Source organism: Balaenoptera ricei, chromosome 21 (assembly GCF_028023285.1).
Source record: "Balaenoptera ricei isolate mBalRic1 chromosome 21, mBalRic1.hap2, whole genome shotgun sequence".
Classification (NCBI taxonomy): Eukaryota; Metazoa; Chordata; class Mammalia; order Artiodactyla; family Balaenopteridae; genus Balaenoptera; species Balaenoptera ricei.
Window position 1 is genome coordinate 11,838,024 of NC_082659.1, and position 26,682 is coordinate 11,864,705.

At 44.2% G+C, this 26,682-nt stretch overlaps 1 protein-coding gene across 4 annotated transcripts in view; it reads left to right on the forward strand.

The window, feature by feature from the left end:
- The first annotated feature begins 5,312 nt into the window (after nucleotides 1-5,312).
- Nucleotides 5,313-26,682, forward strand: part of TDRP (testis development related protein) — a 56,727-nt gene continuing 35,357 nt past the window's right edge. Inside the window, exons 1-2 of one of the 4 annotated variants that reach the window (XM_059909442.1) lie at nucleotides 5,320-5,390; nucleotides 7,695-7,906. In XM_059909442.1, the coding sequence (XP_059765425.1) occupies nucleotides 7,787-7,906 (120 nt within the window). In that variant the 5' untranslated portion in view covers nucleotides 5,320-5,390; nucleotides 7,695-7,786. Of the gene's footprint in view, nucleotides 5,391-7,066; nucleotides 7,088-7,694; nucleotides 7,907-26,682 lie in introns of those variants that run through there. The other 3 variants (XM_059909443.1, XM_059909445.1, XM_059909444.1) reach the window with 3 other exon arrangements.

Consider the following 26,682-nt stretch of genomic DNA (forward strand, 5'->3'; position numbering starts at 1 on the left):
TGGTTTGTGTAGTTTGTGGTGTGTGTGTGTATGTGTGTGGTGTGTATAGTGTGTGGTGTGTGTAGTGTGTGGTGTGTGGTGTGTAGTGTGTGGTGTGTGTAGTGTGTGGTGTGTGTGTATGTGTGTGTGTATGTGTGTGTGGTGTGTATGTGTGTGTGCTGTGTGTGGTTTGTGTACTGTGGGGGGTGTGTGTGTGTGGTGTATGCAGTGTGTATAGGCGGTACGTGTGTGGCGCGTGTGCTGAGTGCAGGGCGGGGGTGGGGGGTGTAGATGGACACGGGCAGGCGGCTCCCCCCGCACCCCCCCCCGTAACTAACGAGGCGTCTCATCCCCGGGTGGGGGGCGCCCTGCAGGACCAAGGCCCACCAAGTCCCTGCCACACACAACCCCCCCAGCGCCTCCCACACATGACCCGGGGCTCGGCGGCTCCGCCGGTGCCCTGGAGGATGGACAGGCTCGCCCAGCGCCTGCCCCATGCACAGACCCCAGAGTTGGAAGCAAAGTCAAATGGGGAAGCCACGGGGCTCCCCTCCCTCTGGCGGACCCCGCAGTCTCCACGCTCCTGGGAAGGAGGGGCCGCCCCCAGAGAAGGCCGGCGGCGCCGCTGTGAGGCTCCTGGTTGGGGGGAGGGTCAGACGCCGAGCGGGTTCTGGCTGGGCTGGGACACGGGGGCACCTCCGGCGCGCCGCCCGGCCCCATTTAGCCCGACCTGGCCGTCGGGTTGCCCAGCAGATCCCCTGGGCTCGGGTCCCCTGACCCCGCTCCCCTCGGCAGCCCCCGCAGGAGGGGAGGCGCGGGGGAGAAGTCACGGAGCTCGCAGCTGGTGGGGCCTGCGTCCCGGAGGGTGGGGGGCCTTAGGTCTGCTGGGCGGCCTGTGATCACGGCTTACAGGTTTTAAAAATGCACGTTTATGACTTTCCGTTTCCACATTTTTTAAACATGTAAAATAACTATTTAAATACAGTACAACCTCTTAACATGATAATAATTTTAAAAAGAAATACACAAACTTGTATACAGACAATAGATAAGCTACAAGGATTTACTGTAGAGCACAGGGAATTATACCCAATGTCTTGTAATAACCTCTAGTGGAACATAATCTGCAAAAAACCGAATCACTATGATGTACACCTGCCTGAAACTAACACAGTGTTGTAAATCGGCTACACTTCAATAAAAAACAAAAAAGGGGGAATAAATATTACGCTTGTTAATTAAGACGTTGGGAATGATTCAAATGAGACAGCAGATATAAAAGTGCTTTAAAAATAAAGGTGCTGGGGGTGGGCAGCAAGTGTATTCATTGTTCCTCTCAGTATTTTATCTTATTACTTACCCTATTATTTCCTTGGAGAAAACAGGTTTAATTAAAAGGCACAGGCCTTTGGTTTGGTGACAAAGAGGATGGCTAGTAACTGGTGACCACCAGCCCTCAGAAACTGAGCGTCCTGGATGGAGATGGCTGAGGGGGGACTCGGGTGGGAGGGTTTTGATTCTTCTGTGCTCTCATCGTTTCAGAGTGTGAGGGGGACGAAGGCTGAGTCCTGATCCCTGGGCGGCCACAGCACCGCTAAGAAAGGTATCCGGACGGTCGCTAAAGATGGTCCGGCTTTACTCCAGCGGGGCTCTCCCTGGGGCGCTGCAGCTGGGCCTGGGCGGGCGGGGCTTCCAGCCCAGGAGTGGGGCGGGGTCATGATGGAAAACATCAGGGGCGAGGGGATTCTTTCTGGAGGCAGGCTAGGGGGTCAGGCTCCCCTGGGTGGTCAGCACGAGCTGCGGCTAAGCTGACCCAGCAGGGGTCTTGCTGAGACTGGGCGACGCAGGCCAGCTGGACCGACGCTGACGGTCAGACACTGGAGGTCGAGCCTGGAGGGGCTGAGTGTGGGCCCGGAGGGTTTGTGCGCCTCACAGAGTGCTTGTTGTGGAAGGGGGAAGGGAGCTCCGACCCAGGTCACGGAAGCAGGTGCTTCACGCACCGCGTTTATCCAGAGATGCGGTCTGGCTGTGGTTAGAAGCCGTGCTGGTCGGGCTCTACAAGTGGAAGGGGAATCCCGCTCAGGTTAAAGACCTGGAACACAGGCTCAGAGAGGGCAAGGAACTCTTGCAAAGCTTCACAGTGAACGCACATTGCGTCTTTATGCTGAAGACGAGCCCTACCATCCTCACCTCATCTGTGAAGTCTTCCCATCACTAGCTGACCAGAGAATAATAGCTCAAGATGCTAAAATGACTTTCCAGAGTCACAGAGTTAGTAAGTCAAAGAGCTGAACTATTTATATTCCCCAAGGAACCTTTTAATTAGAAAAATACAGAAGAGTACAAAAACAGAAAACAAAGTTCCCATAAACAGACATGTGATTGTTAGTAACATGCTGTATATTACGTTTAATTGCAGGAATGTGAGCTTTTATGTTTTCACCATCATTATGTATACATTTGGATATAGTCACTGAGGTTATCATAGGGTTTTAACATGCAAAATAAGATAAATTAGAACAAATCAATCATTTAAGTTTGTTGTAAATTCCCTATCTGTTGCAATGTGTAGATTGTTTATATTTTAGAGTAGCAAATGTCTTAAAAATTCAAAACAGCAAATACTTTTTGATCACCTTGCTTACATACTAGATACATAATATATATGACTTATACATAATTTGTTGTCTATATGTGTCAAAATTCATATATATAACTACATAAACCAAAGTGGAATTTTCTTACTCTGATTCTCAAGCTTACTTCCCACAGGCAACCAGTACTGAAGTTTGGTGCAAATCCTTTCAGGCTCTATTTTTTTTTAAGTAGAGCTAAAATTGTAATCCAGGTCAATGTGCTCCAAATTCTGTGTTCTTTCCATTAAGTGAGATAATGTGTGTAAAGTACCAGCAAATGCCTGGTGTGTAGTAAGCACTCAGTAAGCTGTAGTTTTGTTTCACTTCTGTTAACACCGCTGAATGGAATTAGTGATCAAATCAGTGAATTCTTGGTGCAAGTTTTGTTCTCAGTACCACACTGGGTATAGGATGTACTTGAGAAGGTGTGAAGGGTACAGAATGTAATTTTAATAATACCTACAGGTAAGGGAGTCCACACAGAAGCCTGGCTGGGAGGATACTAGGTAACCTGGTAACAGAGCAGGGCGTGAAGGCTGACCTTCAAGGCCACAGTGATCGTACCCCTTAATCCTCCAGGTGTTGTCAATGACCGTTCCCTCGCTTTTGATAAAAACGCATTGCAGGCGTATGGCAGTTTCCACGTGGGCCTTCGATGTGGCGAATGTAACTATAAGCAGATAGGTTAGGGGGTCCCCAGAGAGAGAGAACTAGGAATGGCTTTCTTGACATAAGAGAACCCATTTTGTGATCTAAGCCTGGCCACAGTGCTTGCCCTTGAACGGGTCTCAGTCATTAATCTTAAGGGAACAAAGGAATGCAGGAACAGAGAAGAGGCAGTCAAAAGTAGTGCAGTGATAAGCAGAGTCCTAGCTCCTCTTCCAGGGATAGGCCTAATAATACATCCTTGAGCTCTGAGGGAACTAAGGCCCCCTCCCCAGTGGAGGTTGGAACAATGACGGTGACCCTCCTGACTTCAATCAACTAGAGCTTGGACTCTGTCGACCTTTGCCCCAATTCTATGCTGAGTTCTCCTCTGCTCAAGCCCCTCATGAATATGCGTGTACCCTAGCTTAAAACTTCCTCAGTTTTGCTGTCGGGGAGACACTGCCTTGAGATCCCCAGTGTTCTCCTTACTTGCTGCAAGTAATAGTAAATCCCTCCTTCTCTCCATCTTCGGCTTGGTTGTTGGCTCGCCAGCCACCAAGAGGCGAACCCAGTTTTTGAGTAACAAAACCACCAGCCTGTGGAGGCTCGAACTTCATCGGATATGCCTGGCTTCATGGCCCACGTAACTGGAATAACGACTTCAAATCCAGCTGCCTTTGCTGCTCAGATCCGCCTCTGCACCATCCCCTCCCGGGGTGCGGACCTGTCTCTGGAGGCCGCTTAGTTCACTCAAGTTCTGGTTGCTAGAAGCTTCTGTGTGGTGCCCCAGACAGCACTCTCCTTTAAAACTAATTTTGCCAGGGTAAAATCTCACTAAGTTGAGCCTTCAAACAGGGATGGCACACTTGATCTTTGTTAACAGAGTTCCTACACCAGTGAATTTTCAGGACTCTATTAGCCAGTAAGAGCAATTCAGGCTAAAATTAGTAGCTTCCTCCAAGGAGAGCTCAGTAAATGAAAGGTTCTGTAACCATGTCTTTCTAGATCTAGAAATGGATTCTTATGTGTAAGCGTTGTACTTTTAAATAATTAATTAATTAATTAATTTTTGGCTGTGTTGGTCTTTGTTGCTGCGCGCGGGCTTTCTCTAGTTGTGGCGAGCGGGGGCTACTCTTCATTGCGGTGCACGGGCTTCTCATTGCGGTGGCTTCTCTTGTTGCGGAGCACGGGGTCTAGGCACGCGGGCTTCGGTAGTTGTGGCATGTGGGCTCAGTAGTTGTGGCATGTGGGCTCAGTAGTTGTGGCGCACGGGCTTAGTTGCTCCGCGGCATGTGGGATCTTCCCGGACCAGGGCTTGAACCCGTGTTCCCTGCATTGGCAGGTGGATTCTCAACCACTGTGCCACCAGGGAAGCCCCATAAGCGTTGTATTTTTGTGACACTGGATTGTGTCAAGCACACCTCTTACGGAACTTTAACAATAGCATGACTTAATTTTATAAAACTCATAAATGAGTAAATGAATGACTAGGGCCAAATTCCAAGAACTCCCGAGAAGTGCTCAGAATTCCAGGATGCCTAAAGCTCAGTCACCAGCCCCCTCCTGCTCGCCTCAGGCGCTGTGCTTTGGGTTGCAGGTCTTCCCTCCTGAGCTCTCCTAGAAATAATGCAAAACATTGTTTAAATATACTGGAATTTAGCTTTTTTATTTAGTTACCCTGGCCTTCTTATTCCAGATCGGCCTGGATTTGCAGGAGGTTACAGATTAATTTATAAAGAAAAATTTCAAAGCAGAGAAATGCGGATATGCCAGACAAAGGAAGCCAGTGGTCCGGCACAGGCCCCGTGCTCTCTTGGTGAGAATAAAGGCATCCGTGTTATTTGTTGAAGTGTTCTGAGTTAGTGTTCTGTTTTGTTTATATTGACCTTGAAGGGGCTGTGTTTGGATCCTGGCTTTGTTTTGTAACCTCTACTTTATTGTTTCTGATTTTTATCAATGTTTGTGCTTGCAGCATGTTTATTTTGACAGAACCCGGTGGGCCCCAGGTACAAATTCATCTTGTGTAGGTAGCACATCTTAGAACCATCACCATGTCTACGTTCAGTATTTCCATCCTGAAGTCTTTCCAGTCCAGAAGACCAAGCTTATTTGACCTGGTTTGAAAAGGTGTGTAGATATATAATTTTATCATTCTTATATATTCCCATGAAGAAGGAGTTCTTTAATTTCTACTGGGTAGATTATTCTTCAGTGGGTGTGCTGGGGTTTCACATCAGTTTGTAATATTTGTGCCTGGTGGGCCCAGAGATATTTGTGTGCCTGTGTGTTTATCTCCTGACCCTTGCGACTCACTGAGAAGGGAAGGTGGGGACCACTGGGCTTCTTGCCACGGCCTTGCTTTCCAGGTAGCTGGTTGGTATGTAAAATTTGGCTTTCCCCCTCCATGCCCTAACCATTAACCCTGACAGGGCCCCCGTGCCTGTCACCACTGGGTCTGTTCTCGGGGCTCCTGCAGGCCTCTTCCAAAGACAGACTCAGAGCCTCTTTTCATTTTAAAAATTTTGCTGCTAATCATTTCTGGAAAAACCCAACAGGTACAGTTGATTTTTTTTCTTTTTCAGGGTAGTAAAGATACAAAGCTTAAGAAAATGTTTATAGACGCCTACAGTTCTGGATTCTTTTTATAAAACGTACTTTTAAATCCCTCAAGTAATACACGTTTGGTGTGAAAACATAAGCAATACTGACGTATACCGAGTAAAAAGTTTCTCTATGGATGGTAATTTGCTGGGCAGAGCGTTTGCACGTTAAAATTGTGATGGATACTAACAAATGGATGCCTTCCGACAGCGTTGTACTGTTTACACGCCACAAGCAACTTATTTCCCTGCACAGCTACCAGTTTCCCTAGGTGCTTCCCAACACTGGGTACAGCTTTGCAAATGTTTACCACTTTGATAGGCGGAAAAGGGCATTTCATGTTTATTTGCATTTCCCTCATTACAATGGAGTTGAATATCTTTTTATATTTTATTGTTTGGCTCTTTTGTGAGACATGAAATCAAAGTCATCTTGTACTTGGGAGTGTGTGAGGTTACCTCTCCTGCTTCTGAGTTTTGGTGAGAGGCCAGAGGACGCTTCGGGCCGGTCCTCCTCTGCCCCAGCCTGGGGTTAGGGCGGGGGCCCTGCCACGTTCGCCATGACTGTGGCTGTAACCTATCTTACCTACAAAAAGTAACAATTTTCGGCTGTCATAATTAGCCGTCAAAGTCCCTTCAACTGCCTGTGAACTACACCACGTGTGCCACATCTTACTTGCTCGTCAACGTGAGGCTCCCCGAATGCGAGGGACCAGCGAGCACCACGCGGGTTCCAAGGTGGCCTGGCCAGCGCAGCTACCCACTTTCCTCTCGGCCCCTGGGCTCCTAACGTGGAGACGTTGGAAGCTCGCGTCCCTCCCCCTGCCTATGGCTGAACACGGTCCCTGCACCCGCCCCGGCCGAACCCACCGCCTGCTGCCCATCCCGGGGCTCGGCCGCACCCTCCCCCCGGCAGGTCCACGTGCCCAGCGCCTCCGCCCTCGGGGGTCCCTGCCACCATTCGCGAAGTTTCCCACCCGAACGGCGGGGCTGGTGCGCAGCCCCCGGCACCACCAAGCGCGGGGGCGGGGCGCCCTGGCGGGAACTGGAACCGCTTCCAGTCCCGCCCACCGCGCCCTCGAGCCGCGGACCCAGGGGTGTGCGCATGCGCACTATGCCCGCTCCGCGTCCGGCGGCTGTCGCCATGGTGACCGCAGCCCCGGCCGCCCCGCCCCCCGCGCCGCTGCCCCGCAGACCTGGCCGCTCCCCCCCGCGGGGTGAGGGGTGAGGGGGTCAGCTCGGGGTGGGGGGGGATCCCGGGGTGAGGGGTGAGGAGGTCCGCCCGGGTTGCGGGGCCCTCGGCCTGAGGGGTGAGCGGGGGCGGTCCGAGATGAGTGGGGGCCAGGTGAAGGGGGCCCGGGTGAGAGGTGATCCCGGGTGGAGAGTGAGGGGGTCGGCCGGGGGTTTGGGGATCATCCCGGGGTGTTGGGGGGCCCGTGGTGGGGGTGAGGTGTGAGGGGGGTCAGCTTGGGGTGGCGACCCGAGGTAAGGACCTCGTGGAGTGATGTGGGGGGCGGAGACCTTGCTGGAAGGAGGAGGAGCCTCGTTGGAGGTGTGGGAGGGTCGGTCGGGGTTAGGGCCTGGCCGGAGGGGCGGTGACTTGGGTGGGGGGGACCGCAAGCAGGGGAAATGGGGCCCGGGGGGTGTGGCCCGACCCGGAGGTGGGCCCGGTCCCGGGCGTACGGTGGGTCTCGTTCAGTGCGGGGACCGGGTCCGGTCCGGGAGGGGCCGGGGCGGGGCGGGGCGGGGGTGGGGAGGTCCGGGTCTTGGAGGTGGGCCCGCCCCACAGGCCGGCCCCGCCCGGCCCCACTGGCCGCGTCCGGTCCTGCAGGAGCCGCAGCCGGTGCGTCCGCGCTGCGGGCCGACCGAGGAGGGGCGCGCACGGACGCACGGACGCACGGACGCCGGCGCCCGCCCGGGAGCATGTGGAAGCTGGGCCGGAGCCGGGTGCTCCTGGACGAGCCCCCCGAGGAGGAGGATGGCCTGCGGGCGGGGCCGCCGCCCTCCGTCGCCCCCGCCGCCGCCGCCGCTGCCGCCGCGCAGGTGAGGGGGCGCGGGTGGGGGAGGGCGCGGGTGGGGGAAGGCGCAGGTGAGGCCTGCGCTGCGAGGTTGGAGAGGCGCACAGGTGGGGTGCGCAGGTAAGGCCCGCGCCGCGCGGCCCGTTAGGATCCCGAGGCTGGTCTGGGGGCCACCGCGTGGCTCGTGGTGACCCCCCACGTTAGGAGTGACTGAACCCCGCGCCCCGCCACCCCCCTCGTGCGGGTTCGGGACCGCGGGCGCAGTCCCCGGAGGTGGGAGTGCGCAGGGCGCGCACCCAGAAACCTCGGGCCGTGGCCTTGCTGCGGACGGGGACCTGCCTGCCGGGTGGATGGTGCCCAGGCCGTCCTCTCCGCGGCGAGTCCGGGACCGCGCCACGCCGGGGCGGACTCACGGGCAAGGCCTGGACCGGTGGGGGCCAAAGCAGCGCGCTAAGTGTGCTAAATACTTGTTTGGATAACCAGCAGACCTTCACCTGAGTTTAAACCTTTGGCTGGAGGAAGAAGGCAGATGTCCTCTATACAGAAAGACACTGGCCTTACAAGTTCAGAGATGTGCCTGGAATGTTTAGAATTTTTTAATTAAAAAGGATCCCAGGTGGATCCTGTCTGCGCTACAAATGCTTCCCTCCACCTCACCCCCAACGCAGCGCTCCTTTCCATGTGCAGTGAAATTCAGCTCTTTATTTTATTTTTAAAATGACGGTGGTCATACAGTTTCTTGTTTGTTAAATGTTTGGAAACTCTCCTGTTGCTTTGTGGCCTGTAACGGAAGTTAATGGGGATCTGTATCTTTCTTCTCAGGACTTGTAAATAGTTCACCAGATTGTTTCTTTCCTAGTTGGTTCTAAATAACTTCCCTTGTAACTGAAGTTGTCTCATCTTGATAAGACATTTTTTTTATAGGAGTTAAATGCCCTTGATTAAGCATTTAAATATGGTCCCTATCTGAAGTGTCTTTCAGAAATCAAGTTTTGGTGGTGTTAGTGCTCACCCTATTTATTTTTTAAATCTCAAAATTTTATGGTTACTTTATAAATATATTTATTTATTTATTTTTGGCTGCGTTGGGTCTTCATTGCTGCACGCAGGCTTTCTCTAGTTGCGGCGAGCGGGGGCTACTCATCGCGGTGGCTTCTCTTGTTGCGGAGCGCGTGCTCAGTAGTTGTGGCTCACACAGGCTCTAGAGCTCAGGCTCAGTAGTTGTGGCGCACGGGCTTAGCTGCTCCGGGGTATGTGGGATCTTCCCGGACCAGGGCTGCAACCCGTGTCCCCTGCATTGGCAGGTGGATTCTTAACCGCTGTGCCATCAGGGAAGCCCTTTATGGTTACTTTAAACAGCAGCTCTCTTAAATATAATGTTGAGAATTTTTATGCAGTTTAAGTGTGGTTACAGAGTTACTTAATTTTGTAAATAATTTATTGGTCAAAGATAAGCAATATTTGTTGTTTCTGAACAAACTCTTAAAATTTTTAAATTGATTCTTCCTATGTTCTGCTTCTATTTCTCCTAATGAATCCTAAAACACCTTTTTTCCTCTTAAGTTAAATTACTAACAGGGAAAAGTTGGAAGGATGGGAGATTGAACACCCACATATATACTTCCTAGACTCAACCATTAGTGACACATTTATTAAAACTTTTTTCCCGATATTCAAGTTTACAGAATTACAATCTATACCTTTTTTTCTCACTGTGTATTTGTGTGTGTGTTTTAATAGACTTTATTTTTAGGTACCCAGCAATTGAGTGGAAAATGCAGAGTTCTCATATACCCCTGTCCCCATACAGACACAGCCTTCCCCTGATACTAGCAAAATCCCATTTGTTACAACCAGTGAACCTCCACGGACACATCATTATCGCCCAGAGTCCACAGTTTACATTAGGGTTCCCTCTTGGTGGTGTTTGTTCTGTGGGTCTGAACAAATGTGTAATGACATGAACTCACCATTATAGTGCCATACATAGGAGGTTCACTGCCCGAAAAACCCTCTGTGCTCTGCCTGTTCACCCCTTCCTACAGCCCCACAACCACTGATCTTTTTAGTCTCCGTAGTTTTGTCTTCTCCAGAATGTCAGAGTTGAATCATAAAATATGCAGCTTTTATGGATTGGTTTCTCTTACTCACTGAGCAGTATATTTAAGGGTCCTCCCTGTCTTTTCACGGCTTGGTAATTCATTTATTATTATTATTATTTTTTAAAGGGAATGGGAAAGGACTTTTTTTTTTTTAATTATTTACTTATTTATGGCTGTGTTGGGTCTTCGTTTCTGGGCGAGGGCTTTCTCTAGTTGTGGCAAGTGGGGGCCACTCTTCATCGCGGTGCGCGGGCCTCTCACTATCGTGGCCTCTCTTGTTGCGGAGCACAGGCTCCAGACGCGTAGGCAGGCTCAGTAATTGTGGCTCACGGGCCTAGTGGCTCCGTGGCATGTGGGATCTTCCCAGACCAGGGCTCGAACCCGTGTCCCCTGCATTGGCAGGCAGATTCTCAACCACTGCGCCACCAGGGAAGCCCCCAATTTATTTCTTTTTAACGCTGAGTAATATTCCATTGTCTGCAAGTACCAGTTTACCTGTTCACCTACAGAAGGGCATCTTGGTTGCTTCCAAGTTTTGGCAGTTGTATATAAAGCTGCTATAAAACATCATGTGCAGGGTTTTGTGTGGACATTAGTTTTTTTTGTTTTTTGTTTTGTTTTTTAACAGTTTTTTTTTAATTTATTTATTTATGGCTGTGTTGGGTCCTCGTTTCTGTGCGAGGGCTCTCTCCAGTTGTGGCGAGCGGGGGCCACTCTTCATCGCGGTGCGCGGGTCCCCCACTATCGCGGCCTCTCTTGTTGCGGAGCACAGGCTCCAGACGCGCAGGCTCAGTAATTGTGGCTCACGGGCCCAGCTGCTCCTGCAGCATGTGGGATCTTCCCAGACCAGGGCTCGAACCCGTGTCCCCTGCATCGGCAGGCAGATTCTCAACCACTGCGCCACCAGGAAAGCCCTGGACATTAGTTTTTAACTCACTTGGATAAATACCAAGGAGTGTGATTCCTGGATCATAGGCTAAGAGTATGTTTTGCTTTGTAAGAAACCAGACTCTCCAAAGTGACTGTACCAATCTGCGTGCCCACCAGCAATAAACGAGAGTTCCTCTTGCTTCCTGTTCTTGCATTCCAGCATTCGATATCAGTGTTCTGGATTTTGGTCATTCTATAGGTGTGTAGTGGTATCTCATTTAATTTGCATTTCCCTGATGACATGTAATGTGGAGCATCTCTTTATATTGCTCATTTGCCATCTGTATGTCTTCTTTGGTGAGATGTCTGGTCAGATTTTTTTGCCCCATTTTTTAATTGAGTTGCTTTTTCTCCTTATTGTTGAGTTTTAAGAGTTCTTTGTGTATTTTGGATAACAGTCCTTTATCAGATGTGTCTTTTCCAAATATTTTCTCCCAGTCTGTGGCTTGTCTTTTCATTTTCTTAACATTATATTTCACAGAGCAGAAGTTTTTAATTTTAATGAAGTCCAGGTTATCAGTTATTTCTTTCATAGATCATGTCTTTGGTGGTGTTTCCCCAAAGTCATCAGCACACCCAAAGTCATCTGGATTTTATCCTGCGTTATCTTCTAGGAGTGAGATTTGACTGCAGCTTCTGTGTTACTTTATTAAGGGTATCTATAGTTTGATGTGTTGAAAACTTTGCTATAGAAAAGCAGACTTTTTGTGGCAAGTCAGTCATACTCTAAATTTAGTTCATTTCATCAGGTAGATTGATCTTTATCCCAAAGCCAGCTTCTCTTAGCATTAAACTTTAAAATTCACGACAAGTCTACCATAAAACTTCTGCTGGCAAAATTTTATTTTAAAGTTGAAAGAGGTAGGAATTAATACGAGAAGAATTTAATGGATCTGTTAAATTGTGTCTCATTAGAAAGATGGTCTCATTCTGTTTCATTTTCAGTCTCCAGTGGCCTGCCACCACCCCTCCACCCCTGTCAGCCCGTTCATATTAAACATGTAGGCTCAGAGTACACTTTGTCTTATTCTAGAAAGGCATTTAGTTTGTATTCAAATCTGGTCTGTTCGACCTACTTGAAAATCAGGTCACATGGCTGTAATCTGTGTTGTTTTTTAAAAAAGAAAAAAATAGCTTAGTGTTAGGTTCTAATAAGTTTGAAATGTGAGGCATTCAGTCATTACTTGGATTTAAGGAACACTTGACTGTTACTAGAATAGCTTTAACATTATAGAAAATAAATTTCTCTGAGCATTTCTTTAGGCAGTTGGCCTTTTTTGTCATGAATACACATCTATTTTGTGTTAAAGTATAACAGTGGGGTTTTTAAGGTGAATCATTTATTGTAATCATTTAAAAAAGAGAGACTTACAAGTTTTAATTAGTCTAATTAAAAAAAAAAAACAAATCTGCTGTGCACATGGTAAAAGATTTCTGGATATTAAATGCTGGGTCTTAACTTCTTCCTCTTTCCAATGGGAAGTATTGTTACCTTTTTTTATATAGCTATCCATGAAACATTTATGCATATACATAAATGTATGTTTAAAATCATGCATTTGTTTTCCCACTGCAAACATTTTTCTGCACTTTGAATTGTTCCCTCGATAAATAATATGTGTATCATGGAGCACTTCCTGTCTTAGCACTGCAGCTGAAAAAAAATCATCTTTAAGCCTGTGTATTATTAAATCTAATTGGGCTCCTTCTGGTGGATATGGAGTTGCTGAGTCTTCTTTAGGCCCTGCGCCGGGGTCTGTGAGCGGTGAGAAGGAAATGGGGGTCTGCGATGAGACCCGCATGCTGAGGTTTGGGCCGGCCTTCACTTGCTTTGAGCTGCACTGCACTGGGAGTTAGCTAGCTGTACTTTAATGTCCTTAAAAACAAAACTCACGGCATTTTTGGCCTATTTTCATGTTAAAATTTTAAAAGGCTTAGACATATTCTGTAGGCATTCAAAAAAAAAAATTCAGAGAACATTTCAGGTGCTTTTTACTCTGCTCTGAAGATAGGAAGAACCAAGGGGTAGTAAGTCTTAGTTGAGATGACACCAAATCTTTCTTGTGGGGTACTGTGAGAGCTCTGTTTAAGTTTGCTTTATGGTGATGGGAAGAAAGGAGTGAAGTAGATGCTTGAAGGTTTATGGGAGCGCTTTAGTTGAGAAAGTAAATGCTCTAAGGCCTCACACTCTTTCTTGGGGGTGATATACTGGGAGGAGCATGGGCTTTGAGGATAGACTGGACTTTAATTAACAACTTCAAGACACTTACCCCTTGCTTTTTCCACTTAGCAATACATTTTGGATCCGACTGTTATGTGAAGAGCTGCTTTATTCTTTCCAGTGTTTGTGTGTGTTTCAGTGTTGTATGGTATTTCCTGGTATGGATATATAGACTTTAAATGCCAGACCTCTATTGGTGACCTTTAGGAGGTTATTTCTAGTCTCTTTCTATTACAAACATGAGCATAAATCATTTCACATATCTGACGATAGATGTCTAGAAGTGGAGCTGCTGAGTCCAAGGACACCTCCCTTTGTAATTTTTTTTTAATCAAACATTTATCATTTATTAGCTTATTTTTCTTTTTTTTCTTATTAGTTATCTATTTTATACATATTAGTGTGTACATGTCAATCCCAATCTCCCAATTCATACACCCCCTGCCCCGGCTTTCCCCCTTGGTGTCCATGCGTTTGTTCTCTATATCTATGTCTCTATTTCTGCCTTGCAAACCAGTTCATCTGTACCATTTTTCTAGATTCCACATATATGTGTTAATATACGATATTTGTTTTTCTCTTTCTGACTTATTTCACTCTGTATGACAGCCTCTAGGTCCATCCATGTCTCTACAAATGACCCAATTTCGTTCCTTTTTATGGCTGAGTAATATTCCATTGTATATATGTACCACATCTTTATCCATTCATCTGTCGATGGGCATTTAGGTTGCTTCCATGACCTGGCTATTGTAAATAGTGTTGCAGTGAACATTGGGGTACGTGTGTCTTTTTTTTTCTTTTAAAGCTTTTTTTTTAATTAATTAATTTTATTTTATTTATTTTTGGCTGTGTTGGGTCTTTGTTGCTGTGCGGGGGCTTTCTCTAGTTGCAGCGAGTGGGGACTACTCTTCATTGTGGCGCACGGGCTTCAGTAGTTGTGGCTCGCGGGCTCTAGAGCGCAGGCTCCGTAGTTGTGGCGCACGGGCTTAGTTGCTCCGTGGCACGTGGGATCTTCCCAGACCAAGGCTCGAACCTGTGTCCCCTGCATTGGCAGGCAGATTCTTAACCACTGTGCCACCAGGGAAGCCCCATGTGTCTTTTAGAATTATGGTTTTCTCTGGGTATATGCCCAGTAGTGGGATTGCTGGGTCATATGGTAATTCTTTTTTAGTTTTTTAAGGAACCTCCATACTGTTCTCCATAGTGGCTATATCAATTTACATTCCCACCAACAGTGCAAGAGGGTTCCCTTTCCTCCATACCCTCTCCAGCATTTGTATGGAGACACAAAAGACCCCGAATAGCCAAAGAAGTTTTGAGGAAAAAAAAACGGAGCTGGAGGAATCAGACTCCCTGACTTCAGACTATACTACAAAGCTACAGTAATCAAGACAATATGGTACTGGCACAAAAACAGAAATATAGATCAATGGAAGAAGATAGAAAGCCTGGAGATAAACCCACACACCTATGGTCAACTAATCTGTGACAAAGGAGGCAAGGACATACAATGGAGAAAAAACAGTCTTCAATAAGTGATGCTGGGAAAACTGGACAGCTACGTGTAAAAGAATGAAATTAGAACGCTCCCCAACACCATACACAAAAATAAACTCAAAATGGGTGAAAGACCTAAATGTAAGACCAATTATAAAACTCTTAGAGGAAAACATAGCAAAAACACTCTTTGACATAAATCACAGCAAGATCTTTTTTGACCTACCTCCTGGAGTAATGGAAATAAAAACAAAAATAAACAAATGGGACCTAATGAAACTTAAGAGCTTTTGTACAGCAAAGGAAACTATAAACAAGACAAAAAGACAACCCTCAGAATGGGAGAAAATATTTGCAAACAAATCAACGGACAAAGGATTAATCTCCAAAATATATAAACAGTTCATAGAGCTCAATATCAAAAACACAAACAACCCAATCAAAAAATGGGCAGAAGACCTAAATAGACGTTTCTCCAAAGAAGACCTGCAGTTGGCCAAGAGGCACATGAAAAGCTACTCAACATCACTAATTATTAGAGAAATGCAAATCAAAACTACAATGAGGTATTACCTCACACTGGTTAGAATGGGCATCATCAGAAAATCTCCCTTTGTAATTTTGATAGATGTCTCGAAACTGTGCTCCCAAAGAGGTTGCATGAATGTATGCGTCAACCAGCCATGTATGCAACTGGCTTTCAGGATGGGCTGGCCGATATGATACGATGCAGTATGTCTGCAGAGTTTTAGATCTGATGGGTGAAAAGTACTACCTTAATGTGGTTTTAATTTGTGTTTCCCTCGTGGATGATATTAAATAGCTTTTCCTATGTTTATAAGCCTAAATGAAGACTTCTAAAATCTTCCCCATCAGTCCTGTTACCGTGTCACTAGATGGATTAAACTGGAGTCAAAATAACTGCATTTATGTGCAGATACAGCCTGGTGGTTCAGATATGGACGTTGTCTCTGGTGTCCATATCCATATGCCTTGGTTGAGTCCCACCCCTGCTACTTGTTAGCCAGATGCCCTTGTGCAGGCCCCCCCCCCCCCCCCCCCCCCGATCCAGACAAGCTTCAGGTTTGTTTTTCATCTGTGAAATTGGGATAAGGTGAAGCTACTCTACCGTGTATTGTCTGTTGTCCTTAGACACTGTTAAAAGCCCTTGACTGGGTTAGTGCCACCATGTGCCAGATGTGTAAACCAGTCACAAAGCAGGAGGGTGACAGCTACTACTAGGTGGTGACAGAGACTCTCTACTCGACCAGAATGGAGTCAGGCTCCCTTGTGCCCTGTTTCTGATCAATGTCAATGAGTCTTGACCCTGAGAATCTTTGTCAGCAGCTCTGGAATCTTCTTGCTGCCCATGTGGCCTGGCCAGGGTGGGGGTGGGAGGCTGCAGATTGACAGGAGCTTTGAGGGTGGCAGTGACAGTGGTCCCAGCATCAGCCCGGCTGCAGTCCTACCAGTGGCACCGACCTCCTGCATCTTACTGATTTGATAGCATTTAGAGAGCACTTAACTCTCTTCCTGAGAGTCATCTAGATTCTAGTCCAGAGGCTCCACAGAGAAGGATTTTATGTCCACTGCTGTGACCCTCATGCCGAGAAAGGGCTGGAGGTGCTGTCCGTGCTTGTGAAGTGAAGGGACTGGGCGCAGGAGTGTCGGCACCACCAGGTGTGGGAACTGGGGTTGTGTGTAAAGTGCTGAGGGGGTCAGTGCAGGTCGTCAGGGAAGGAATCGCAGCATCCGTTTTCTTTTCACCGGCCTGGAAGGATGAGTGGGAGTCATCTAGCCTAGAAGATCTGATTTCTTCCTGGATACAGGTTCATTTGGGACTAGGCAGATACTTCTTTGTGGGGTTAGTCTTATTGGACATTCCCATGATAAATCTGATGTTTAGTCCGCAGAACTCCTTTCATCAAATAAAAGCAGACAGTTAGTTGAGGGAAGGGGAGGAAGAGGAGGAGAAGATAAAAGATCAGAGGTAAAATACTCCTTCCCTCTAGATTCACTTAAGGCATCTCAAAGGAGGCCTGAAGTTTCTCCTGTTTATGAGACAGAGTAGCACAGTCCAATAGAAATACAGTGCAAAAATTTTCTGGTAGCCACATTAAAAATGTTTTTTAAAAAGGTGAAATTAATTTCAATGCAATATTCTAAGTTAAATATATCCAAAATATTAATTATATCACTATGTAGCCAATATAAAAATTTGTTAAGGAGTTACTTTACTTTCACTTTTTTTCATACTAAGTCTTTGAAATCTGGTGTGTATTTTACATTTACTAGCACATCTCAATTTGTATACTCACTTTTCCTCAGAAATATGTGGTCAGTATTTAGATTTTATAAAATTTGCAGTTGAAGAAGTAGATTGTTTTACCCAAGTTGTTCTGAACATACATAAAAGTTTTCTAAGAACTGAATTGAGTGTCTTTTTTTTGAATTGATACATAAATAATTTAAAATGCATTTCCTCAGTCATGCTAGCCCTGTTCCAGCTCCCTGGCAACTGTGTTTAGCTGCTGGTTAGTGAATTGGATGGCATAGTTCCGGACTTTTCCCTCAGATTCAGATCAGCTCATCTCAGGTTTGCGGATGCTTGTACGTGCCTGGGCCTGTGAACCTCTCTAGGCATGAGCTGGTCGAATTCCAAGGTCCCCCGCCCTGTCCTGTTAGCACAGTGGCCACTTGAGGATGGAAATGGTTAAGGCTTGGTGTCCGTTTCAGGCCCCAGGCCCCAGCACACTACTCTGTATAATGTTCACCCGTCAATGCTAATATTAAGCATTTAGATTGAAATTGTTATTCCTAAGAGTTTAAAATCCTAGTTCATAAGATTCACTTTTACTGATTTTACTAGAGCTTAAGGTCGTATGACTTAGAATATTCTTTAAAAATTGCTACTCATTAAAAATTGCATCACAGAAGATTGTGATGTACCTTAAGGAGAAGATGCATGTTAGGTGAGCTTTGTTCAGGCGTGAGGTCAACGTTAGTGACTATACAATACATATTAAATAAAGTGTCTTTATACAGAAACACACACAAAACAAGGTTATGTATTGAATGATTGATGAAAATGTGACAGAGGCTCACAGGAACCTGACCCCGTATTTCCTGTAAGAGCAGTGATTCAGTATTTGCTGATTCATTGTCCGTGGCAACTTTTACAGCACAGCTGCCTTGAATAATGAGAATCAACTGTATTTTACATTTGAGGAACTTAAGGAAGCTAAAAAACTTGTGTAGAGTTATGTAGCCACTAATAGGAATTTGAATCCGGGTTTCTCTTGAGGTTTTTTTTTTTTTTTTTTGCTACCCTCTTTCTCTTACCTTACAGGTTATCATAAATTTGTGATATTTTTCTTCACTTTCCAAACATTCATATTTTATATTCAACAAATTCTAGGGCTTCAACAATTAGTGCCTTAAAAAGCATTGATAAAATTGTGTCTTGGCTCAAATTTCAACAAAACAAACACCCTAGGATGCTTTTACTTTTTGCTATGCTTAAGTATTGTAATAATGAGTGTATTTATCGAAGTCTTACTATGGGAGGTAGATGGTTCTCTGGTGAATTAGCAAGTGAAAAGTACTAGAACATTGTGAGAAAAGCAGAGCTGTCACACATACACGCTCCCTTTTCTTTATTCACCTCCTTTTCAACTTAATTATTGGAGGAAGAGCAGGTAGACTTTAAGCCAGTTCTTGAGGAAAGACAGTGAGAAAGGGGGGAAATGGCGTAGCTTTGGATCCGAAAGAGGTTTGGGAGATAGAGAACAAACCAATTTAACTGGCACGGGAGGTTGGGAAGCCCCATTAAGGGTTTCAGACTTCACCGTTTAGACAAATATTGAAGGCCTTTGAGTCAGGGCTTCATGCTATTTGACAGGGAATACTTGTCTGAGGAGGAGGAGGGGTTAGAGGCAAGGTGCATTTAAAACAGGATTCTGGTGTAGGAGTTCGGACGTGAAATAAGAGCCTGAATTCTAGATGGATTAGTATCAGGAGAAGCGGGAAGAAGTGAGCTTGCCAAAGCCGATGCAAGAGAGCTGTTGCCTTTCGAGGTGCAGGTCAAAGGCTGAAGGGCAGTCAGAGTGATCAGGACGAAGATGTCTCCTCTGAGCAGCAGGGAAGCCCAGGGCGCTGTGGCTTTGGGAGCAGCTTAGCGAGTTGACTGTGGACGTGTGACTTGGGGACGGCGTCGCACATCCTGATGGACGAGCCGCGCAGGTGCGCTGCTGGGGGAGGAGCTGAAGGGCTCATCATTTGTGAAAAACCGCAAGGACCTGGCTCTCCATTTCAGAACTTACAGGGCAGATGATGAATGAACTGGGACCAGGGGAAAGGGAGTAGGTAGCCCGGTGTCAGCAGGCAGACCTGGGCCCACCTGTCACTAATTGTGTGACTAGGGGCAGATGAGTTAGTTATTCCCTCTCCAGAATCCCTGTTCTCAGTGAGAGGTTTAGAGCAGGAATTGGGCTGTGCGGGCTATACAGTCTCCATCACAGCTGCTAACTTTGCAGCTGTCCTGTGCAAACAGCTATGACGTGTGTAAGTGAACAAGTGTGGCTGCGTTCCAATAGAACTGTATTTACACAGACAGGGCTGGGCCATTCTTTGCTGACCCCTGGTTTAGACTAAAGGATCTTTGAAGTCTCTTCTAATTCTAAGGCAACTTGATTCATTAGAGGTTTGCAGTGTGGAATTTGTTGTGATTTTGGGTACAAGTAGGAAGTCTTAATTGCTAAACTTGGAAATAAATGGCAGGGTGCTAGAGCTCATTTATATTCTTCCTGGGCTTACATTTTATTAATTAACAAGCGTGCATTTGTATAGCTTTCCATGCTTTCACATAAATTAATTGCCTAGTTTGGTCCTTTATCTCATTCCATGATGAAATGAGTCATGCTTTTATGGTCAAGGAGATGACATTAAGAACAGCATGTGAATCGTCCGCATCATCTTAACCCAGATGGAGCGCGGAGGCCAAAGGAACTGGGAGGTGTTTTGTAGACAGTAAGAACTGTGTGTGTAATGGTGTTCCTCTTAGTTCTGTGGAGCCTGGGGGCCAGCAGGTGCCCTTCTGGGGAGACTGCTGACTTTCCCCTGGTAGCACGTGTTCATTGGGTGTACAGCTCCCTAACCAGAGAGCATCGTTTGCACCAGCAGGGGCTCTGTGTCCAGGTTCTGGCCTGTCATGTGAGAGGAAGCCGTGTGTGCACCTGCCGTGCTTCCTCTCTTTGCCTCGTCACATAGGTCAGTGGTGGCGGGCTGTCTTCCACCCCAGAGGTGGTGTGGTGTTGTGTTGTGTTGTGTTACACCAGCAAATTTGATTACAACCAAGAGGCTTTATTACACAATTACCCCCAGTGACCTACTGTAAGTCACGTACCAGTTACTTCATTCTCCCTCTTCTGTATCAGTTAAACTTTAAAATAATACCTGATGTGATTTAGTGCTTCCTTGTAACTATTTATATCTCTTTTTAGATCTTCTTTGCCAGGTATTTGGCTATAGCTAAATACTAAGCTTGTTGACTGAAGACCAATAATACTTTTTAAAAACAAAGTTTTATAGTGATGGTGTTTTAAACAATAAATGGAGAAGTTTTGCCCCAAGATGTAATTATAGACATTGATCGATGTGGCAAGAAAGTGTGCTAAGAAATTTTACAGAGAAAAGACAGTCTGTAACTATAATTAAGACTGATCGGGCTTCCCTGGTGACACAGTGGTTGAGAATCTGCCTGCCAATGCAGGGGACACGGGTTCGAGCCCCAGTCTGGGAAGATCCCATATGCCGCGGAGCAACTAGGCCCGTGAGCCACAATTACTGAGACTGCGCGTCTGGAGCCTGTGCTCCGCAACAAGAGAGGCCGCGATAGTGAGAGGCCCACGCACCGCGATGAAGAGTGGCCCCCGCTTGCCGCAACTAGAGAAAGCCCTCGCACAGAAACGAAGACCCAACACACCCATAAAAATAATAAATAAATAAATTAAAAAAAAAAAAGTAGAGGAATTTAAACAAAAAAACTCCTAAAGAAACTAAAAAAAAAAAGATTGATCATCTCCACACCTTTCCATTTTTATCATAAGGAATATATATATCTCCATGTTGTTTTTTCCTGATACCAAGCAGTTCTCCAATTTTCTGACACCAAGTGGGTGTTCTGCGATTCATTTCAGTTCTGACACTACCTGAAGTTAGCACAGACCCCACAAGTGAAGGGGCTCAGTCCCACAGGACTGCTGCCATGTCAGAAGTCAGTCACAAATTGGGTGCCCAGGCAAACATAAGATGAGTGATGCCAGCAAGATGGTGGAAAGGAAGCCCCAAACCTGTTTCCCCTCGGAGACACTGCCTTAACCATATATGGTCCAAAAAAGCCTTTATGACTCCAGAAACCAGTTAAGAAGTTGCAGTAAGCCAGGCAAGCACAAAGCTGAGAACAGCTGCATTGAAATGGGTAAGGAGGCTGCTTCATTTCACTCACAGTAGCCATTCCCACAAGTGTACCTTAGCACAATTGGTAGTAAACGCCAAACTCATGACTTCTTCGTCAGGAAGGTAATAGAAGAGTGGAGCATGTGCCCTACGTTCTGGCTTTTTGAGAAGCTGCCCAAGGGACTAGTTTGTCTCACCTGACTGGCATACTTGGCACACCTGGGGCCACTGAGAACAAATGAGAGTTCAGCTGCTTGTTGCAGTGCCAGAGAACCTACAGTCCCAGAGACAGATGCCAGAGGAAAAAGAGGTTACAAGCTCTGGAAAGAGAAACTGAGAAAACTCTCTAATTGGGAAATTACATGCACAACCTCAGAGGAGACACATCCCCAGAAAAGATTTAGAGGCTCGCAGAATCTCTAGCCAGCGTGATTGGTGAAGGTCTTTCCCTGTATGAAGCCAGTCCATAAAGACTGGGAGAGGTGGCAGTTTTTTCAAATGCCCAAATCACAGCAAAAAATAATGAGGCATATGAAGAAACAGGTAAATATGGCCTAGTCATAGGAACAAAATAAATATCCAGAAACTGACCCTAAAGAAGTTGAGATCTGTGAATTACCTAAAAATTCAAATTAATTGTATTAAACTCAGTATGCTACAAGAGAGCATAGAGAACTAACTGCAATTGTGAAAATGATGCATGAACAAAATGTAAATGTCAACAAAGAGGAAGTATAAAAAAGACCAAATTCTGGAGCTGAAGAATACAATAGCTAAATTGAAAATTTCTCTAGGGGGTTCAACAACAGAATCGACCAAGTAGAAGAAAGAATCAGTGAGTTTGAAGACAAGTCACTTGAAATTACCGAGTCAGGAACAAAAAGGAAAAAGAATGACAAAGAGTGTAGAAGGCCTAAGAGACTTATGGGACACGAATAAGTGGACCAATACATGCAGTGTCAGAGAACTAGGAGAAAAGGGCAGGAAGCTTCCCAAACCTGAGGAAGGAGATAAATATCCAAATTCAGGTTGCTCAAAAGAGGCCCAAACCAGGACATATTATAATAAAACTGTCACAAGGCAAAGCCAAAGAGAGAATCTTGAAAACAGCAAGAAAAAAGCGAGTTGTCACATACAAGGGAGCACCCATAAGATTCTCAGTGAATATCTTAGCAGTAACGTTACAGGCCAGGAGGAAGTGGGATGATATAGTCAAAGTGCTGAAAGAAAATAAAAATGCCAACCAGGAAAACTATCTGGCAAAACCGTCCTTCAAAAATGAAGGAGAAATAAGACCTTCCCAGAGAAATAAAAGCTGAGGGAGTAATTACATTGTCACTAGACTTGCTTTACCAGAAATACTAAAGGGAGTTCCTTCACGTTGAAATGAAAGGATGCTTGATGTAACATAAAAGCACATGAAAACATAATGCTTTTTTGTTAAAGGTGAATATATAGACAGGTTTAAAATCTGTAATACTGTGATGGTGGTACGTAAATCACTTTGAGTATAGAACTTAAAAGATAAAAGCATAAATATAGTAACTATAAATAAATGTAAAAAGATGTAATTTGTGATATTGATAACAAGTGGAGGGGAGATGTAAAGGAGTAGAGTTTTTGTATGTGATTGAAGTTGTTATTAGTTTAAAAGATTGTTGTAACTATAAAATATATTATGTAACCCCCACAAAAAAATACCCATAGAATATACACAAAAGAAAATGAGAAAGGGATCAAAGCATGTCCCTATAGAAAACCAGTGAAACAAAGGAAGGAAGCAAGAACAGAAAAGAGGAACAAATAAACTGTAATAAGACATACAAAAAACAATCAACAAAATGGAAATAGTAAGTGCTTCCCTATCAGTAATTACTTTCAGTGTAAATGTATTAAACTCCCCAATCAAAAGATACAAAGTAGCTGAATAGATTTTTAAAAATAAGTATGCAAGTACATCAGATAAAAAATAAGTCAAAAATTTGTCACAAGAGACAAAGTGGGTCATCATATAATTATATATATTATATATTATATATGTAATACATATATCACAGTTCCCAAATATATGAAGCAAACATTGACAGAATTAAGGACAGAAATAGACAACAACATAATAATAGTAGGAAACTTGAATACCCCACTTCCAGTAATGAGTAGAACAACATACAGAAGATCAGTAAGCAAACAGCAAATTTGAACAACACTATAGACCAAATGGACCTAACCAGACTATATAGAACATTCCCAACAACAGCAGAATACATGTTCTTCTCAGATTTACAAAGAACATTCTCCAAGGGAAATCATGTTAGGCCACAAAACAAGTCTTAATAAATTTAGTAAGGTTGAAATCATACTGAGGATCTTTTGAACCACAATGGAATGAAACTAGAAATCAGTAGCTAAAGGAAAACTGGAAATTCATAGGTATGTAGAAAGTAAGACATTCTTGAACAACCAGTGGGCTAAAATCACTAGAGAAATTGGAAAATATCTTGAGACAAATGAAAACAAAAACACAAGACACCCAAATTTGTGGGATGTAACAAAGCAGTACCAAGAAGGAGTTTATAGTGGCAGATGCTTACATTAAAAATTAGACCTCAAGTCAATATATTTACACTTTAAGGAACTAGAAAAAGAACAAACTAAACTCAAAGTTAGCAGAAAGAGGGAAATCATAAAGAATAGAGCAGAGAGAAATGATTAGATAGTAGAAAAACAATAGAAAAAAATTCAGTGAAACTAAAAGTTGGTTTTTTGAAAAGATTAACAAAATTGACAAACTCTCAGAGGAAAAAAAAGAAAAATCAGAAATGAAAGGTGGTATTAAAACTGATGTCATAGAAATAAAAAGGATTACAAGAGATTGCTATGAACAATTATACACTAACAAATTTGATAAACTGGAAGATATGAATAGATTTCTAGAAGCATACAACCAACCAAGACTGAACATGAAGAAATAAAAATCTGAACAGATATATAACTAGTAAGGAGTTTGAATCAGTAATCAGAAACCTCCCAACAAAGAAAAACCTAGGACCAGATGGCTTCACTGGAAAATTCTTTTGAACATTTAAAGAAAATTAACACCAGTCCTTCTTAAACTCTTCCCAAAAATTGAAGAGGAAGAAACATTTCCAAACTCATTTTATGAGGCCAGCATTACTCTAATAGCAAAACCAGAAAAAGATACTACAAGCAGACTTCCCTGGCGGTCCTGTGGTTAAGACTTCATGCTCCCACTGCAGGAGGCGTGGGTTTGATCCTTGGTTGGGCGACTAAGATCCCACATGCTGCGTGGCATGGCCAAAAAAAAAGAAAAAGATGCTACAAGAAAAGTATAGAACAGTATCTTTGATGAATATTGATACAAAAATCCTCAACAAAATACTAGCAAACCAAATTCAGCAACACATTAAAAGGATGATACACTATGACCAAGTGGGATTTATTCCTGGAACCCAAGGATGGTTCAAGATTCGAAAATCTATGTGTAACGTGCCACATTAACATATTGAAGGAGAAAAACCACATAATTATCTCAATTGATATAGAAAAAGCATTTCATAAAATTCAGCACCTTATCATGACAAAACATTTAACTAATTATAAACAGAGGGAAAATACCACAACGTAATTAAGACCATATATGAAAAGCCCACAGCTAATAACATCCTACTCAGTGGTGAAAAATTGAAAGCTTTTTCTCGAAGATCAGTAATAATGCAAGGATGCCCATTCTTGCCACTTCTGTTCCATGTAGTACTGGAAGTCCTAGCCAGAGCAGATTAGGCAAGAAAAAGAAATAAAAGGCATCCAAATTGGAAAGAAAAAAGTAAAATTATCTCTTTTTGCAGATGACACGATCTTATACATAGAAAACTTAGAGATTCCACAAAAAAGCTTGTTATAACTAATGAGCAAATTTAGAAAAGTTGCTGGATACATAATCAGGTTTGTTTCTATACACTACAGTGAAAATTCCAAAAAGGAGATTAGATTAAGAAAAAATCCCATTTACAGTAGCATCATAAAGAATAAAAAACTTGGAATAAATTTAACCACAGGGACAAAAATGCTATGCACTGAAACTAGAAAACATTGCTGAAAGAAATTAAAGAAGACACAAATAAGTAGAAAGACATCCTATGTTCATGGAGTGGAAGACTTGATATTGTTAAAATATCCACACTACCCAAAGTGATCTATGGATTTGCTGCAATCCCTACCAGATTCAGTGGCAGTTTTTGCAGAAATAGAAAAATCCATCTTAAAATTCATATGGAATCCTAAAGAACTATGAATAGTCAAAATACTTTCTGACTAGCCCCCAATTTTTTTCTGGAGAAAGAAAAAGCTGGAGACCTCACACTTTCTGACCTCAAAGCATATTACAGACTACAGTAATATAAACAGTATGGCACTGGCATAAAGACAGACATACAGACCTGTGAAACAGACTAGAGAGCCCAGAAATAAACTCTCACTTATATGGTCAAATGGTCTATGACAAGGGTGACAAGAACACATGATGGGGAAAGAACAGTCTGTTCAGCAAATGAAATGTAGAAAACTGGTTATCCACATGCAAAAAAATGAAGTTGAACCCTGACATTATACCATATACAAAAGATAACTTAAAATGAATTAAAGACCTAAACATAAGACCTGAAACCATAAGACTCCTAGAAGAAAACAGGCAAAAATCTTCTTCATATTGGTCTTGGCAATGATTTCTTGGATATGCCACCAGAACACAGCCAATAAAAGCAAAAATTGACAAGTGAGGCTACATGAAACTTAAAAACTTCTGTGCAGTGAAGGAAACAATAGTAAAAAGGGCAGCCTATGGAATGTGAGAAAACATTTGCAAACCTCATACCTGAGGTTTGGGGTTAATATCCAGAATATAGAAATGAACTCCTACAGCTCAACACCAAAAACAAACAAGGAAACAAACCTGATTTTAAAAATGGGCAAAGAACTTGAGTATACATTTTTCCAAAGAACTGTGCAAATTTACTATATTCTGTTTGCATGGAAATGCAAATCAAAACCACAGTGTCAGCTCACACATGTTAGGATGGCCACTATCAAAAAAACCCCAGAAAATAACAAGTGTTGGTAAAGATGAAATTGAAATTGAAGAAATTGAAACTCTGTGCACTGTTGGTGGGAATGTAAAATGGTGCAGCCACTATGGAAAACAGCCTGGAGTTTTCGAAAATGTTTTAAATATAGAGAAGTACCATATGATTCAGTAGTCCCACTCCTTCCTTCCATAAAGAAAATGTGGTCCATGCACAGAATGGAATAATGCTTAGCCTTTAAAAAGAGGGAAATCCTGTCATGCTCCAACATTGATGAACCTTGGGGATATTATGCTAAGTGAAACAAGCTAACCACAAAAAGATGAATATATATGATTCCACTTATATGAGGTCTTGAAATAATCAAAGTCTCAGACACAGGACGTAGAATTGGAGTGCCCAGGGCTAGGGAAGGCAGAAAACAGGGAGCTACTGTTTGGTGGTTAGGAGTTACAGTTTTGCAGGATGAAAAAAATCCTAGAGCTCTCTTGCA